Source organism: Rhinolophus sinicus, linkage group LG03, assembly GCF_036562045.2.
Source record: "Rhinolophus sinicus isolate RSC01 linkage group LG03, ASM3656204v1, whole genome shotgun sequence".
NCBI lineage: Eukaryota > Metazoa > Chordata > Mammalia > Chiroptera > Rhinolophidae > Rhinolophus > Rhinolophus sinicus.
In genome coordinates this window covers 164,765,529-164,783,709 of record NC_133753.1, presented here as the reverse complement: position 1 = coordinate 164,783,709, position 18,181 = coordinate 164,765,529, and the positions used below count along the sequence as shown (strand labels likewise).

Sequence of the window (18,181 nt, the reverse complement as noted above, 5' to 3'; positions counted from 1 at the left end):
GTGATGCTTGGGTTTCACCCCACAACAACTGACTGAAAATCTAAGGGTGGGGGATCTGGATATCAGTATTGTTTTAAAACTCTTCAGCTGATTCTAATGTGCAGACATGAGTGAAATCAATGTAGCTGGTTAAAATCTATATAATTTAGTAGAGAGAAAAAAATGAAGATGTGGGTAAGATAACCATGCTGACATGGAAGAAATCAGGAACCATAATAAAAATAGTTATCTCTTCCAATTACATAGATCACTACTGTGTTTCCCTGAAAATGAGACTTAGCCGACAATCAGCTCTAATGTGTCGTTTGGAGCAAAAATTAATATGAGACCTGGTATTACATTATTGTATTGTATTATATTATACTATATTATATTATACCTTTGTCCTATATTATAGTAAAATAAGACCGGGTCTTATATTAATTTTTGCTCCAAAAGACGCATTAGAGCTGATTGTATGGCTAGGTCTTATTTTCGGGGAAACAGTACATATCACTGTCATATGCACAGTCTCATTCATATCCCAAAGAGACACTGATAGTTAAGCCAAACAGTTACTGGTGATTTTTCTCAGATGAAAGCCAGGTCTGTCAATGCAAACTCAGATCTTCTGAGTCGAGTACATTGGTCTTTTGGGTTTGCCAAACTGCCTCTTTGTGGATCAGAACAGGGATTCCCATCCCCCAAAAAGCCCAACTGAGAAGGTCTGGAGTGGGTCTGGACATCTATCATTTTACAAGCACTGATGATTGTTCCATATCAGGGCCAGGTGTAAAGCAGCAGCTCTAAATTGGGGGTGGGGTGGAGGAATGGGAAGCAGAAGCAGCATGTTGGTCGGAATTACCTGGGGAAATTTTCCAAAATGCACATATGTGAGCCCCATCCCAGATCTATGGCAGCAGAAGGCAGGGGTAGTATCAGAGAGTGAATATACAGAAAATGCTTGATTCTCACCACTCTCACCTAAGCTAAGAACCGGCACACATGGGACACTTCTTGGATCCCCAGCCAGGTGGCCACTGGGGCCACTGCTATGGTGGTGACCTCTGACCAGCCGCAGGACTGGGCCCTGGCCAGGGACCGGTGTGAGGGGGGCAGGGAGGGCGATTAGATACTGAAAGTATGTAGGAGGGTGCTAAGGGCAGGTGGAGATGACAAAAACAAGTCTGGCTCACTTCAGTTTTGCCCAGGGCTGGCGATGGTGCAGAGTAACTGAAGCCAAGATTGGGAAGACAAAAACAGAGCAGTTTTCAAATCACTTCTCTTTTCCCCTGATCTCAGGCACATTTGTCACCCTGAAAGTGCCAGGTGCCCATCTTACCGTGCGTGGCACATGAAAACACCTGAGTGAAACCACCATCAGGGTGGGCAGAAACTTCTCTCGCAAGGATCCAGTTCAGCAGGGGTGCCCTTATTGGGCTGATGGAAATAAACAGTGGGGATGTTTATGTGAGGCATCGAAAGACAGAAAAGGCTGGCAGTTTTCTCAAAGGAGACTAGTACCGCTTTCCTCTGAGGAACAGAATAGATGACTCTTAGCTAGTCACTCCCCTTCAAAATAGAAAGCACTTCAAGAAATGTTAGCTATGGTCATTCTTTCACTTTGTTCTCAGTTTTCCCGTCTTTGGACTGCAGACTTCTGGGGTCTATTCTGATTTCTTCGGTGGTGTGTTCTCATATAGACTCCCTTTGAAGATAGTGAGGTAGGGTCATGAGCCACGATTTTCATGGTTCAGCATAGGATTCAGGGATTACTCTGCTTTAGAAGATTTGGAAGGAAGAAGAGAGCCATGGCCCAAAGACCATGAACGAATTTTCCTAGTCAATCTTTGGTTTATCCTGGGGTACTATGAGCCAGTGACAAGCATTGAGATAAAGAGAGACAGTGAGGAAGGTGTGTGTATGTGTGTACGTGTGCATGCGTGCGTGTGTGTGTGTGTGTGTGTGTGTGTGTAAAACAGCTAAGGCAGGTTCTGCCTGATATTCTATCACTCCTCCTGCTCTGTATCTTGGCAGAGTTTCTTATCAACAACTGATGCACCCAAACTCTCCAAAGTGACAGGCTGGCTCTTGGCCCTCTGGATACGAACGGAGAGAAGGAGAGTACCATGCATCTTACCTGCTCTGTCATACATACAAACTGCGTATCAATACTAAGGCTGTACCTTTGCTGATTCCTTTCCTATTGTCTGACATAGAGCCTTATTAACACTGCTTTAGACCATTCAAACTTGAGATACGTCCTTACCTGCACTGCCCAGTGGAGAGCTGTTTTAAAGTCTTTATCCACAAGGGTGGGGTCTGCCCCCTTCTTCAGCAGCATTTGGGTATGCTGAGGCTGGTTGTGGAAAGCTGCCCAGTGCAGTGGTGTCATTCCCTACAAAATCAAAATCAGAGGGGACAGAGATGAACACAGGCTATCCGGGAGGAAAACAGAGCTCATACTTTTTCCCCTGGCCAGAGGGCCATCACCAGATAGGTTGGTTGCTGCCTGTCAGTTCATTCATCCCTCAAATCATTCATTCAACACATATTTATTGAGCTTCTGCTTTGTGCTAGGCAAACAAGTGTTGAGGATACTACAGTCAATAAGATAAACGAGATCCTTGCTTTCATGGGAATTGCACTGTGATAGAGGAAGACAGATCATAAATACACAGGAACGAGCCAAAGGATTTTCCAGACTGCTGAATGCAATGAGGAACACACACGGAGTGCTGTGACAGAATAACCACACGGGCAGTGTCTGTTCCGCATGGGCCTCTGCAAGCTTGGCAAGCAGCAGGTCATGCGGGCAAGCCCTTGTCACTGGAGGCACGCAAGGACACCATCTCCCATCACGGGGACGGGGCATTGTTTTATTGAAGTTTCCCCAGTGACTACAGCAGAGATTAGAGAAATAGCTGTTGAATGAATGAATGAATGAATGAATGAGGACAAGAGGAGAGCCACGTGAGATGAGTTCGGAGAGGAAGGCAGGGAGTATGGGATGGGGATACTGACCCTGTATAAGGCATTTGGATTTTATTCTAAAGTCAATGGAGAGACAGTTGAAGGGTTTTAAGCAGATGTTGACATGATCTGATTTACACTGCTGAGAAGAAATCACTCTGTGGCAGGTTGGAGAACAGATCTGGATGAGTCAATCTGGTGAATCCCAGTTTCTTTCAGAGCTTATGGTCACACCCCTTTGGCATCATTTACTAAGATGAAGTCTGATGGCCTCTTCTCCTTGCCCACACCTGTCAATTACATGAAATATATCTAACATGACGCTAGATTATGGTAAAGGGGCAAAGAGTGTGGGCAGCTTTAAAGCTTTTCTTTTTATATTCATCTCTGCAGATACTATAAAGGGAAGAGTGACTACCTTAGCCTTCTTTGCTCCATCCACGATGAGCTGAGCAGAAGAGATGGGCCTCAGCCTAGTTAGAAGTGCAGGGCTAATATCCCAGGGTTATAATATTTATTGATCCAGAGGTCTTTATGAGTTCCTATGTGTATTGTCTCACTTAATCCACCAAACAATCATCTGCATTAAGTCTCACGGTGAAGTCTACTACGAGTTCACCAACCTCTGTTTCCTCTTCCTCCAGGGCCACACAGTCTGCATTCCCCAGCCTCCAGCAGACAGGTGTGGACATGAGACTGAATCCTGACCACTGCCACATGGGCAAAAAGATGGAAGGAATGGAATCCCTCTCTGCCTAGAAAACAAAACCCATGTGGTCTTGCATGCATTCTCTTTTCTTATCTGACAACCAAATGCAGAGAAGGACAAGGCTGAAACTATATGATTGAAAAACCTGGACTCTGATTGATCAGCTAGAACAGGGCCACCTCGTCAACCAGCACTGGACTATGAAATAAGCTTGTTTTGTGTCAGGACCCTGAGGTTTTGAGTTGTTTGCTATAGCAGTTAGCCAATGTTGACGGTGTCATTCTCCTCATTTTATGAAAGAGGAAACAGCTCTAGAGAAGTCCACAAGTCCATGAGTGAGCATGGAACTGAATCTAGGGTTTGGGGTTTGTTGGGGCACTGGGGTTAAATGTTAAATCCCCTTGATCAGTTCCATATTCTAAATCATTGAATAATGGGCTGCTTTCAAGTTTCAAGTTTCAGTCATTGAACACTGAGCCTCCAGAGATACTCTTGAGGATATTTCAAGAAATTGGTTCCATATGGAAAAGAATGCTGTTCTAAAAGCAATGGAACTTCTTTGTTCTTATCCCATCAGTTGACCATTTACTCGTGATTCAGAATAGTTCAATGCATTTCAGTGGGTCCTCTTCATTTTTAATTTGGCCCACTGGAGTTAGAAATCTTAACTCAAGGGAATCAGATTCTTTTATTATGCATGGATTTCCCCTTTCAAGTGCTGAGTTGCATTTGTTTCAGTCATTGGTTTCATCATGAAGTGCTACCAATTTCCAGGATTAAAGCCATCAAGACAATTTTGAAGTTACTGAAGTGTAAGCTTCATGAGGGCAGGCCCTTGTCTGCCTCTCTGAATCCCTGGAGCCTAGAGAAGTTCCAAGCACATTGTACATGCTAAATAAATACTTACTAAACGAATGAATGACATTTCACTGCTGTTCTTGATTGAATTTTTTTGCTTTTATAAAATTTGACTTACTTTTTAAAATCATACACACAAAGAAAGACAGATATCACCTCACCCCAGTCAGAATGGCTATCATCAACAAGACAAATAATAGCAAGTGTTGGAGAGGCTATAGAGAAAAAGGAACCCTCATACACTGTTGGTGGGAATGCAGACTGGTGCAGCCACTATGGAAGGCAGTGTGGAGGTTCCTCAAAAAATTAAGAATAGAATCACCATATGACCCAGCAATCCCTCTCGTGGGTATTTACGCAAAAAGTCTGAAAACATTTATCCATAAAAATATATGTGCTCCAATGTTCATTGCAGCTTTATTTACAGTGGCCAAGACATGGAAACCAAAGTGTCCTTCAATAGATGATTGGATAAAGAAGATGTGGTATATATACATAATGGAATACTATTCGGCGGTAAGAAAAGATGAAATAGTACCATTTGCGACAACATGGATGGATCTTGAGATTATTATGCTGAGCGAAATAAGCCAGCCAGAAAAAATCGAGAACCATATGATTTCACTGATGTGTGGTATATAAAACTGAAAATAACAAAAGAACAAGACAAACAAATGAAGAAACAAAAACTCATAGACACAGACAATAGTTTAGTGGTTACCAGAGGTTAAAGGGGGAGGGGAGTGGTAGATGAGGGTAAAGGAGGTCAAATATATGGTGATGGAAGGAGAACTGACTCTGGGTGGTGAACACACAATGGGATTTATAGATGATGTAATACAGAACTGTACACCTGAAATCTATGTAACTTTACTAACAATTGTCACCCCAATAAACTTTAATTAAAAAAAAAAAAAGAAAAAAGAAAGGCTGAACATGACTCCTCCTTTATAGAAATGAACTCGCCTGATAGGATCATTGTTACCAAATCATCTATGGGAACTTGTTAGAATTTCTGATGAGTGCTCCAAGTGAGGTAGATGGCAATCACTATGTCCAGAGACATGATTTAGTGATATGAGAATTCAGTGTGAGAATGTGGTTGTGAATTAAACTGTGATTATGCACTGTTAATCCTTGTCTCCTCACCACAGCTGCTAGGCTTAAAGAGTTAGTCTCTGAAAACAACAACCCCTCTCTTCAAAAACAAAAACAAAACCCAAAACAACCAACTCTTGCATGCTTTGGGAAAGGAGTGAGGTGGGGAGGAGGAACACTACCATTTTTTGTATACCTACTTGGTGCCAAAAGCTTCCTATATGTTACCTCACAGAATATTTACAATAATCCTAAGGTATTTTTAGCAGTATTACAGGTGAGGAAACTGAAGCACAGACAAGTTAATTAATTTGCCGAAGGCGATTGACTGGGTACATGGCAGAACTGGGATTCAAATCCAGGTCTCTTCAACTCTGGAGGAAAGTTGTTCTTTTCACACATCGTGCTGGTAGATTTTCATTTTGGAAATGAGCTCAGATGCTGGAAAATTCTTTTCTCTGTGACTTTTATCTGGATTTAGAGTCTTCCCACTTCCTAGAGTGGTGGTTCTCACTAGTGTAAGGATTGTCACCCTATATTATTATTTGTTTCATTTCTCATTATTTCTAGTCCCCTCCTAAAAGTGCAGCTGGCAAATATTTTTGTAAGGTGTTGAAATATATATATTCTCCTTTCCTCCACCCCCATCCAGGGATTTGGGATCACTGTCAGAAACTGTTGATCCTCTAAATGGCCCCAAATCGAGACATGAAACACTCTATTACTTCTCTGAATATGTATGATAATACATATAATATAAAAATACATTGTATATTTATATTACAATATAAACAGGTTGCAAATATTCAATCAAGTCAATGGAAATTACCTGTTACTATTTTTTTCAATTGGGCTAATGACAAAACTAAATCCTCTTAGAGTGAGTAATATGAAAACCAAAATTTTCAAAATCAGCTCAAGTACAGCTCTTGGTATCGCACAACACACTTTGTTTAGGAACTTTTTCTACAACTCCCTACTTCTCCTTCTTTCAGCTTCTATTGAGCTGGCAGGCAACATAGTTGTGTTTTGTTAGGACGCTGGTGGCCATTTAAGGAGCAGACTTCAGGCTTGACGACTGGCATGTGCCCTGTGCAGTGACACATGAGTGACACATGTGTGATCTGTGCAGTGACACAGATCATGATTAAACTGTGATGCACTTAAAGGATGAGGCTGGGGCTTATTGACCATGGTAAACCCACCTCACCGAGCACACAGTAGGTGTTCAAGAAATGTTTACAGGAAGAATGAATTAGTGAATTGCAGGTTATCAAGGCTCACGAGGAGTATAAAATACCAGTCTGTTGAATGTAAGCTCTGCATCCAAACTGTGTTGCTACCAGCTGCTCACAGCGATTTCACTGAGGACTCATTGGACCGTCAAAACACCTAAGGGCTGAAAATCTAGGAATCACTGGCAGATTTGTTGCCACAAACACCCAGATGGTCCTGGTAACAGTAGAATTTCACTTTTTTGAAAAACAAAAAGTATTAGATCAAAGAATGAAGAGTAACTCACATTCAGTTAGGAACACAACTCTCCAGCATGTTGCAAAGGAAAATGGTAAGTTTTAGTTGACTTCGGATCCATTTCGAGATTGCTGATAGGACTACATGATGCTGGAACTGGTGGGGGTGCAGCAGGGGTGCTTTGCAACAGTGCTCTTGTACAGATGAGTAATTCTGAGCCTAGAGCCTGTGCTACCCAAGTTTCACTTAAGGGTTTACAAGTCCCATCAGCTTCTCAAAACTTTTTTTTCCCAAAACCACTGTAACTTTTGTGTTTTTGGAATCAGAAATCTGATTAAGTGCTTAGCAATCTTCAAGGTTTCAGAATGGCACTTTTAGAGAGAAATGCACAAATTTTTCTTGAGTTTAATCATTTAATTATCTATTATCTATCTATCTATCTATCTATCTATCTATCTATCTATCTATCTATCTATGTATCTGCTATGGGCAAGTTACTGTACTGGAGTCTATGGGGTACAAGATGAAAAAGACATGGTCTGCCTCCAGAGAGACTTATGGGGGATTGAGGAGAGAAAGAAGTGAGTGCTCCTAGGAGTAGTGACTACTCTAATTTTTTGAAGTGTTCATTTTTAGGATAAAAATTCTGGAGCATTTAAAAAAAATGTTCTATTATTTTACCTCTTGTTAACTGTAAAGTAAAAAGCTGTTTTAACCCAGGGACTGTTTCTTTTCATTTTGCCTTTATAGTGTATGTACAATCTCTGCCTGTGGTTATATTTTAGGTATGTGATAAGTGGATGCAGTGCTAAGAATTATATCCAAATGTTCACATCTGTTTTTGCAACTTGGATTTGTTTTCTCCAGTGCTGTTGTAACGGAACTTTGGATTACCAGGCCATTCTACTTAAATCAGAATGTGCATTTAAGGTAGGATCAACAATATATCCTAAATACCGTGCCTAACAGTGCTTCTCTGGATAAATGTGAAGTCCTAACCCAGATGCCCACAGCTCATAGCCCCTCTTCATGGTGTTCTTCCCATCAAAGCTAAAATGAGAGCAGGAGAGAGAGGTTCAATTCCAGGAGTCTAGCAACTTGATACCTCCCTGTAGCTGCAGTAGAAAAGCCTTTCTTTATGTCAGTGAGTCCTCTGACGTTCAGAAGAACAAAAGCACAAAGGACAATCTGACCCATCTCCCTTTTCCAACAGTGCTAAACTCTGCAGTGTGGATGGCTTCACTTTATTAAGCGGTGTGGTTAATGAAAGAGAAAAAAACGAAAACCAACAGATCACTGGAACAGAACAAAGAGTTCAGAAATGGAACCACATATTTAAAAAAGAAACTTGTAATAAATTAAAATCATAGTGTAGTCATGTCCCTGAGGGCAGGGGAGGTCTTTAAAAAAGATGCCAAAAGCAAAAACAATAGTAGATATGAAAGATCATTCTGATTATATCATATTGTAAAATTTCTGTACAAGAAAAGACATCATGAACAGTTCTAAAATAAGCAGTGGACTGAAAAATATTTGCAACCCAACAGCCAACAAAGGATTAATGTTCAAAATATAAAATAAACACCTATGACTCATAAGAAAATGGCAAGCAACCCAAACCTAAAAGGATCTAAACAGGCAAGTCACAAAGAAGATATTAAAATGATCGTTATACCTATGAAAAGATGCTCAATCTGACTGGTTATCAGGGATATGCAGATTAACCCAACAACAAGAAAATCCAACAATGGGAAACCAACAACAAACACCCTTTTACACTGTGGGTGGAGCTATAAATTGATACAGCTATATTGGAGAACAACCAGGCATGGGTATTAAAAATAAAAATGTATACTCTCTACTGCCCAACAATTCTTCTTTTAGAGAAATGCTTATAAAAAATACTCAAGGAGGCTGATACAAGAACACTCCTTAGAATAGCGCTTGTTGTGAAAAACTGGAGACAACGGAATTGTTCAGAAAAATAAGTAGAGGTATTTTCATAGTAGAGTAATCCCTCCTTATCCGTGGGGGATATGTTCCAAGACCGCCAGTGGATATGTGAAACCACAGATTATACTGAACCTCCCCCACACATGTGTGCACACGTGTGTGTATGTATGTGTGTATAAAATGTTTTTTCCTATACATGTATATCTATGATAAGAGTTAATTTATATATTAGGCACAGTAAGAGATCAGTTAATAATAACGAATAATACAATAGAGCAATTATATGCTGTAAGAAAAGTTATGTGAATGTGACTTTATTAAGTAAAACAAGGGTTACTTGAACACACGCACTGCGATACCAAGACAGCCCATCCGATAATGGAGAAAGCTACTAAGTGACAAATGGGCAGGTGCATATACAGCATGGAGATACTGGACAAAGGGATGATTCACGTCCCAGAGCAGGACGATGTGAGATTTCATTCTGCTACTCAGAACAGTGCACCATTTAAAACTTTATTTGGGGAATTTTCCATTTAATATTTTCGGGCCTCGGTTAACTGCAGGTAAATGAAACCTCAGAAAGTGGAACCGCCGATGGCGGGGCGGGGGGGGGGGGGGGTGCGGGGGTACTACAGTGTGAAACATTACGAAGCCATTAAAAGGAATGAGCCAGATCTATAGATATCAATATGAATACAGCTCTAAGACATACATATCCTTGAGTGAAAAAACAAAGTTGTAGAACAACAGATAGAGTGTGATGATACCTTTTATGTTATACTCCATAGTGTCTATGACAATATATAAAAGACTGGGAAAGAGACACATCAAACAGTGGTTACCCAGGGGCTAAGGTGGTGAGGTGGAAGTAACCCAGGATTTCCTACTATCACTTGTAATATTTAAATTTTTAAAAAGGAAATGTGCTCATGTATTATATAAGTAAAAATTAGTAATACAAAGAAACTATTTTAAGTCACTGAGCACAGATCAGCACAGCCTCTAAAATGATATTCACCTCTCTGATATCAAGTGCTACCACGTTTTGTTTTATTTGAGCAGTTCTGGAATGGTTTCAGAAACATACACTTTCTTCGTCCTCTCTCTCTCTAGTCTTTAGTTTTAGTTTACAATCTAATATATCACTTAATGATTTGCATTTCTACTAATTGATCCTTTAATCTTTAGCCATTATTGTGACAAGCTTGGGAGTCCTTCAGTTACTCTTGGAAAATAATTTCATTCAAACTATGTAAGGATATGCCTTATTCTTTCCTCTTGTCATCAGGAATCATAATGTTTCACCAGCACTAAGTTACCTTTTCTCTCATTTCTTTTGCCTTTGCTGGTTTTTGCTTCCTGTTTTGTAGCAGGGTGTGTGCGTGTGTGTGTGTGTGTGTGTGTGTGTGTGTGCCTATGCTTCAATGTTACCCCCTCATATTTAATGGAGACTGCATTGTGCTTGGAGCTCCCTGGAAAAATATTGAGGAGGGGAGGAAAATAGGTGATTGCTTGTTCAGAACACTGAGAAGCCAAACACAGGAACTCCACTACGGTAATGAATGAAAAAGAAAACCTGGGCTATGTTCTTTCCATTTCAGAATTGTCCTTATTTCTGAATGGCAAAGAGCTTCTAACCCTTCCAAGTTTATATGAATTGGCTCACATTAGCAATGACAAACATCTACGTAAAATGAAAAACACAGGCAAGCATTAGCAGTTGGCTTCAAATTGGTTTCAGACATGCAGATATGCAGTGACATGGCCCAAAGAGGAAGCTGCAACACTTGGTGGGAAGTGTCCTTTTTGAGGCCCCTGCGCTCTGCATTTAAAAGCCAAGGGTCAGAATGCTGGTTTATCAGCAGGGGGAAACTCCTCAGAGAGGTCACTTTTCATGAGAAGGAATCAGACTTTCCCAACACTTACCACATATTATCCAAAACATGTTACAAGTACTACTGTTAGAAAGATCTGTGTCAACTTTCATTATATCCACCAGCCAGGGGCATCCCAGGGTGGGGAAAAACAGGGAACCATCACTTTACTGGGAAATATTTGGAGGTCTGAAAGGGGAATTTAGCTTTGGGGTATGAATGACTGAATTTGCCTCCTTTCTAATATGCCCCAGTTTGGGGGCTGAGGGTAGGAGTTGGAGGTGGAGGAAGGGGTTGGCAACTTGCCCAAAGTCTAGAAGTTCATGATCAGCTGGCATAAGCGGTGACTACCCAAGCTCCCTTTCACACCATGGGCTGAGTGATTGGAGTGTGCTTTCTCATCTCTGGTTCTTGTTTTTAAAGCAGAAGTTTAAAACAGTGCAATGCTCTCTCTTCTGCTGTTTTGCTTAAAACCACGCCAGACACGGGGAATGAAAGCAGCGTGTGACCACCAAGTCGGGAGGCATCCAACCCAGATTGTGAAGCAGGGGCTTTTTGGTGTGGTCACTCGAGCCAAGCTAGTGTGAAGGAGGCCTTGAATCAGAAGGCTCCAGAAAGATGGGGGTGGGAGGGGAGCCCCTAATAGGCCAGCTGGCTTCCTTGACAACAGTGGAATTTGGCATTTGGGGGCATGTGCATTTTCATTGCTATCGTACTTTCTTAAAGTTATCAGACATTCTTAGTGAAGTGTAGCCAAACCAAGCATATATTTATAAAACATTCCATTAAAAACCAGGTATTCAAATTGGTGCTAAGAAGCTTGTTAAGGAAACCAGGCTGGCTAATGAGAGTCAGCCCTGCTTTTTAAGAGTCAAGTAGCTACAACAACAAGGCCCTAAGGTACTCTGGGATGGCTCTGCCGGGGGCTGACCCACCCTCCCTCAGCAACTTCGCTCAAGAGTGCTGCACCATCTTTGTGGAAGCCTTGTGCAAGAGACAGCAATTGTGATCACTGGCATAAACGTGGCCTCGGGAACAGGAAGCCTGTTGTTATTATTATCTATCTGACATCTTTCAGAGAGAGTGTTGGCAGCCATAGCTTGCCATCGAAGTTTCTGGGACTTGAGAAGACAGGAAAGAGCAATGTTTGTTTCCCAATGACCAGATGGGAATTACAAAATTTCAGTGGTATGCTAAAGGCTTAAGTACTTAATGCAATAAATCCTTTTCTATTAGAAGCTGCCCACACCCACAGTGGGGATACATTTTTGCCTGAGGATGAGTAGTAGAGACACATGCTTCGCTCTCGGGGTCACCTCCCGGCACATGTATGAGAGGAAGCACAGTGGTTCAGCCCCCTCCCCGCCCCCGTCCCCATGTGTACAAGGGCCACCTATTCCTTCTGAAGGCTGGCTCACCTCAGTGTCCTGGTGGTTAATCTCGCTGAGATTTGACTGTTGCATCAGGACAGTTAGGAGCCTGCGAAGGAAAACAGAAGCAGCTCAAAAGAACAGAATCTGTGTGAGAACACAACGTTAGCAATACAGTCTGGTGGAGGTGGGCCCTTTCCAGTTATCTAAGGAAAAGATCCATGGAAAAGAAGCCAGCATGATAGGTAAGAAGGCACCTGGGAGGAATAGAATCCCTCTCTCTTCTTCTTCTACCGCTCTGTATCTTAGTGCTTCTGGAGGCGCAAAAGGGAATGGAGCAAGTGAATCTGTAGGCTCATCTTATTCCCCAGCTCTGTGTCCCTACGTCTGCATTTTAAGAACCAAAGTCCTCTAGTGTTTTTCTTTATTCATTTACATAAACTTATAGAGTGCTTTCAAACGACTTCACCACTAGGTACATACGTCATGTCTTTTAAATCTGTAGATTATACCAGGAGGCAGTTAGCATTTACAACTTCGTTTATTCTCTGTAAGACATACACATATACAAGCACGAAGTGACACTCATCAGTGTGAAACAACTATCAATGATTCTTAAGTTCCAATTCTTATCCCACTGGGGTCCCACACTTGGTTGACAGAAGCTAACACTCTATCTGTGGGAGAGAGGCAGTTGAGTGTAGTGGTTAGGGGCCCAGACTCTGGAGCCAGACTGCCTGGGTTCACATCCCAGCAGTATCACTGACGAGCTCTGTGACTGCAGGCACGTAACTTAACCTCTCTGTGCCTAAGTGTCCTCATCTGTAAAATGGGGGTGATAAAAAGTGTCTATCCTACAGCACAGTGTGAGGACTAAATGATATAATATGCATACAGCATTTAAAGCATGCTGGAACACAGTAAATGTTATTTCCAAAACACTTAACCCTAAATGTTTTAACCCTGGCCCTGTCTCAGAATCCTCTGGGGAGATTTTTTAAAACCACAAATACATAGGTTCTATGTTTAGGGTTTCTGACTCAGTAGGTCTAGAGAGAAGCCCAGCTTCTACAGTTTAAGAGTTGTTCAGGAAATTCTGCTAAACTGTCAGGTTTGGAAACCACTGAGAAAGGTGCTGAATGAATTAATCAGTGGATACTCATTGTTATGACTGAATTGATTCTCCCCCAAATTTATATTGAAACTCTAAACCCCAGTGCCTCAGAATGTGACCATATTTGGAGGTAGAGCCTTTGAAAAGGTAATTAAGCTAAAGGGAAGCTGTTAGGGTGGCCCCAATCCAATTTACTGGTGTTCTCATAAGAAGAGCATTAGGACAGCAGGGAGGCACCAGAGGCGTGCTCCCACACAGGAACGACCCTGTGAAGAGGCAGCAAGAGCGTGACCAACTGCAAGCCAAGGAGAGAAGCTGCAGAGGAAACCAACCCTGCTGACACCTTGATCATGGACTTGCAGCCTCCAGAACTGTGGAAAAATAAATTTCTGTGGCTTAAGCCACTCGTCTGTAATATTTTGTTATGGAAGCCTCAGCAAACTAATATGCTCATTAAGGCGATAAAGGACTATCCATAGGGAGACAATGAAGGAAATTCAGAAATTATTTTTGGAAGAACTGTTGGAAGAATGAAATGGTTTTGCCTCCTCCCCAGTCAGGTTTTCATTGTCTCTCAGCTTGGATGACGTCTAAAGTCCTAAGTATTAAATTGCTACCTATAATAGAAGAGGGACTTACCAGATTGCATTCGTGATAAACACAATACAAGGAGAGCTTAAATAGGGTGGGCTTCTGGCTCTTTGCTGTGGAGGTGAAATAACCACGAAGCCTAAGGTTTAAATTCAGTCTTATCACTGTTCTTTTCTGGGAGCCAGGGCAATACTGTGCTTTAATTCTGGCCGCATCACTGCATGACATCTCTGAGCTTCAGGATCCTCACCTCCGTAGTGGAGATAACAGCAATAGTGATGAGGACTGAATACTGTGAGAGGCACAAAACTACTAAGTGGACTTTAAAGGAACAGGCTATGACTGCAAGCAACACATCTCTTTTCTCATTTCTGAATTCTAGAATTCCTCCGTCTGATGGCAAGATCCTGTAAAGATAATTGCATTTGGGGTAACACTGTTTTTATATTTGTAATTATATTCCACTACTGGATATTTTTTCCCTTATGAGGGAAGACTTTATGAGGGGAGGGTAACTAGTCTGTCTGTCTCTCTCTCTCTTTGTCTCTCTCTCTCTCTCTCATTACTGTCTATTGTTTAATCTCTAGGGCTCATTTGCTCTGATGTCCTGGGGGAGAGTGGGAGGGAGAGGCAAGAGGTCAGCTGCGTTCCAATCTGGTTATCCTCGGCTAACCCTGAGCAGACTGACATCATCTATAGCCAGACAGGATCTGCTGCAGCCACTGCAGAGCAGAAGTGGGGCTCGCACTAGATGAGAATGGGGGTGGGGACAGAAAGACCTCTTGTCACATCCTCGATGGGCCTCCAAAAGTCATGGAATAAATGCTGTACCTGGATACTTCTCTACTAGCCTCTCAAATCCATTCTCTGCCTGGAATGTCCTGCTCTGAGGCTCACCTCCAATGACTTCATCATCCAGGCTCCCTCACCCTCTGACTTCCCACTGGGTTTGGCCAGGGAGAGAGTTGGCAGTAGGAAACAGGAAAGCTACTTCCCTTTCTGACAATGACTTTTTCCCTCAACCAGAGGCATCGGCTCCTGCCAGGTGGCCCCCTCTCCTGCAGTCACAACTACAACTACTACCACAGCTCTCAGCAGTTTCCAATGACAGCCCCGTTCTTTACTCCTTTCAGTTTAGGGGTGGAATATTTTCCTGCTTTTTGGTGGGAGGTGGGGGTGGGGGGTTATATCACCATCTCTTGGTTAATTTCAAACAGTCTTTCATTAAACTTTTTCAGTTACCTCTTTTAATATTCCATGTTTTCCATGTCATGACTCTGATTGATATATGCTAATCTATATCACTTGATTCGATTTGATTCCGAAGTGTCTAAGACACATTGATCTTCAATGCTGGACAGAAATTTACGGTTAAGGATTCTCTCTCTCTCCTTTTAGGAGAAGAAACAGCCTGAGGCACTACATTGCTTGCCAAAGCCATCACATGTTGCCTTGGTGATCCCGCCTGGCCTAGAAACTAGGTGTCTAATTTACAGCCTGGTGCTTCCATGCAGCTCTGCATGTGATGTGCAAGACTCTTGTCCCACAGCTGTTAATATCTTAATGACCAGAGGACTTACAGACCTCATAGGTTTTTATTGTTGTTGTTGTTGTTCTCTTAGAATTCCTGTTTTGTGCTAAGGTGCCCCAGGAGTATTTCTCCCACAACTCCCCAGCCCAGTCTTCTCTTAGCACCAGCTCACACTGTCTTGCTCTCAGGCAGGAGTATACACAGCGGACACAGATCCTCACCAGGAGCGATCCCAGACAGGCAGGGTGGTGAGTGATAAGACCACAGATGCTGCGGCCAGACTACCTCAGTCAGAATCCCTGCTCCATTACCAACCAGCCAGTGACCTTGGGCAAGCTAGGAAACTCTCAGTGCTTACATTTTCTTATCTGCAGAACAGAGATAATAATTACACCTACTTCTCAAAGATTTGTTGTGACTTTAAATGAATCAATGCATATAAAGCACTTAGAATGACATTTACATGCCGTAATAAGTTCTATATAATGATTAATTTTTTCTTAAAAAAAAAAGCTCTTACCCTTTCTATTTTGGGGTTCCCTGATCACCATTAAGTGATTGGTGAGCCAGAGAGATGAGCTAGATGTATCCTGGGGGCAGCTTGTTTCTGTGGGCTTCTCTGTTTTGCTGGCCCCTTGGGCTCGCAGCCCTGGATCTGGCCAGTGATAAGTGGGGAAACGGGTCCCCAAACCAGCCACCTGCCCTCCTGTCCCTGAAGCTGCCTGGATGTGAGAGATTGCTATAGTGAAACATGTATTCAGATTGGAATGCATCACCTGGTAACCAGAAAACAGGACCCCAAAGAAATGTTTTCCTTCCTCCTTATGGCTATAACCAAGAGAAATGAAAAGAGACAGAGCTGCTGGTGCTTTCTGTGTGTGGGGGGAGGGGAGGGGGGAAATCTGCCCGTAACCATGGAGACCATGAAAAAGACCTTCAGAGAGCCCTGTGGCTGCTTTCAGAGGAAATAGCTGTTTGCCTTCCAAAGCTAGCATGTGCAGCGCTGTACAAACACAGCTCCATTCTCTTTGGAGCTTTGTCTTAATGATCATGCCCCCTCTTTCATAGGGGCGCCCTCTGAATGTCCCAGAGCCAAGGAAGCAAGAAAAGCCACGGGGAGCTGAAAGCGAGAAAACTTGGACCTACTGAGAAGCTGAGGGTTCAAAGCAGGAAGGGGAATCATGAGATAAATCCTACACTCCTTTGCTTTTGTCCATCCAACTTGCCTTCATGTTCATAATTATAAATCCCTTGTCCTTTCATCAGCGTAGATCACCACTGAGCGGCAGCTTAACTAAGGCTATATATGGAACCGATTGGTTTGCTTTGAGTTGTTTCTGTCAGAGAACCAAATCCCTCAGGAGGCAAAGGATTAACTGAAGTGTCCCCTTGGCTTGTTTATAAGTAGGTTCAGTTTGAGCCTCGTTCTAAATAACCTCCAGCAAACACTGAGTGCAAGGTGCATGCTGCTTGTAAATCTAAGAGTAGATTTAAAAAAGACTACGAATACCTGAATATGAGGCTACAGTGTGGCCCGCACATACGCTTATGATTAGAAGAAAAACACAGATGTAGGTGCACTAACAAAGGCAGGGAGGGGAGTTTCAGGGATGTCAAATGGTTGAGGCTGGTGTTTACTGGGTTCTAAAGTCTAGCTACGCTCTATGTGTGTGTCCCAGGAGCGATACAAATAGGAGCGCTGTTCACACCCTGACGACCTTTGAAGTCAATGTGTACGTATGTCAGTGGGTGCAGGACTGTATGTGCATGTACCTGTGTGTATGGACAGATTTTCTGTGGACCTGTGTGTGCTAAGGTGAGGAAAGCCAGGGTGAGAGCTGGCGAGGTGGCAGCAGCAGGAATTCATTCTTTAGCACTGACCTATAGTATTTCTTTATTTCTATCCACCTTCCCTCATCATGATCATCACCATCATCATCACCCTCATCACCCTCATCATCTCCACCCCCACTTACTGAACACTGACGATTGACAGTGTTCAGAGCTTTCCACACATTTTCTCCTTTTCTTCTGCCTACTTACCTAAGTACTGTATTAGCCCTACATTTTAGAAAAGAAAGTGAGCTGAGCCTTGGCATGTTCATTTGCCCCAGATAATATCATCAGTAAGAGATGGAGTCAGATTCAAACTCAGTCAGTCTGACGGGTTACTTGCCACTTCTGGCCACTCCTTTCCTCAGTCCAAAAAGGATTGCAGGTGGATTTCAGATACATATAGTAAAATAAGATTACAAGTGAAGAGACTAGGCAGAGAGAAAACAAGGGTCGGACAAAGACAATGTAATTATGGTCACACGTATGCCAGCGGTTGGACACAAATGGGACTTTCAGTTTTCTAAACATGCAAAGAAAGATCATAAGTCACAGTGTCCACATAGTAAAAATAAAAAATAATTTATCAGGAGAAGTACAGCAATTCCTTCTTTAGTAAATTATTTTTCTTGTGGATTCTCATAAAGGATTTTTGAATGCTGTAATAAATACAATAGTTCCAGTGAGATAAGTTTTATAAGGCTGTTTGTTATAAGGCCTCTCAGTGTAGGCTGAGGGTTAATGACAAAATCTGGCCATTAAAATAAATTCTGTAGGGTCCACCACAGTGAGTCCTGGGAGCACAGCAGACCCACTGGCAGG

General features: G+C 42.4%; 1 protein-coding gene across 2 annotated transcripts in view; it reads right to left on the bottom strand.

The window, feature by feature from the left end:
• ANKRD55 (ankyrin repeat domain 55) overlaps positions 1-18,181 on the bottom strand; it is a 92,307-nt gene that overhangs the window by 30,256 nt on the left and 43,870 nt on the right. For both annotated transcript variants that reach the window (XM_019742963.2, XM_074328934.1), the window contains exons 6-7: positions 12,339-12,399; positions 2,249-2,377 (exon numbers count right to left, since the gene is read on the bottom strand). In XM_019742963.2, the coding sequence (XP_019598522.2) occupies positions 2,249-2,377; positions 12,339-12,399 (190 nt within the window). The remainder of the gene's footprint in view (positions 1-2,248; positions 2,378-12,338; positions 12,400-18,181) is intronic.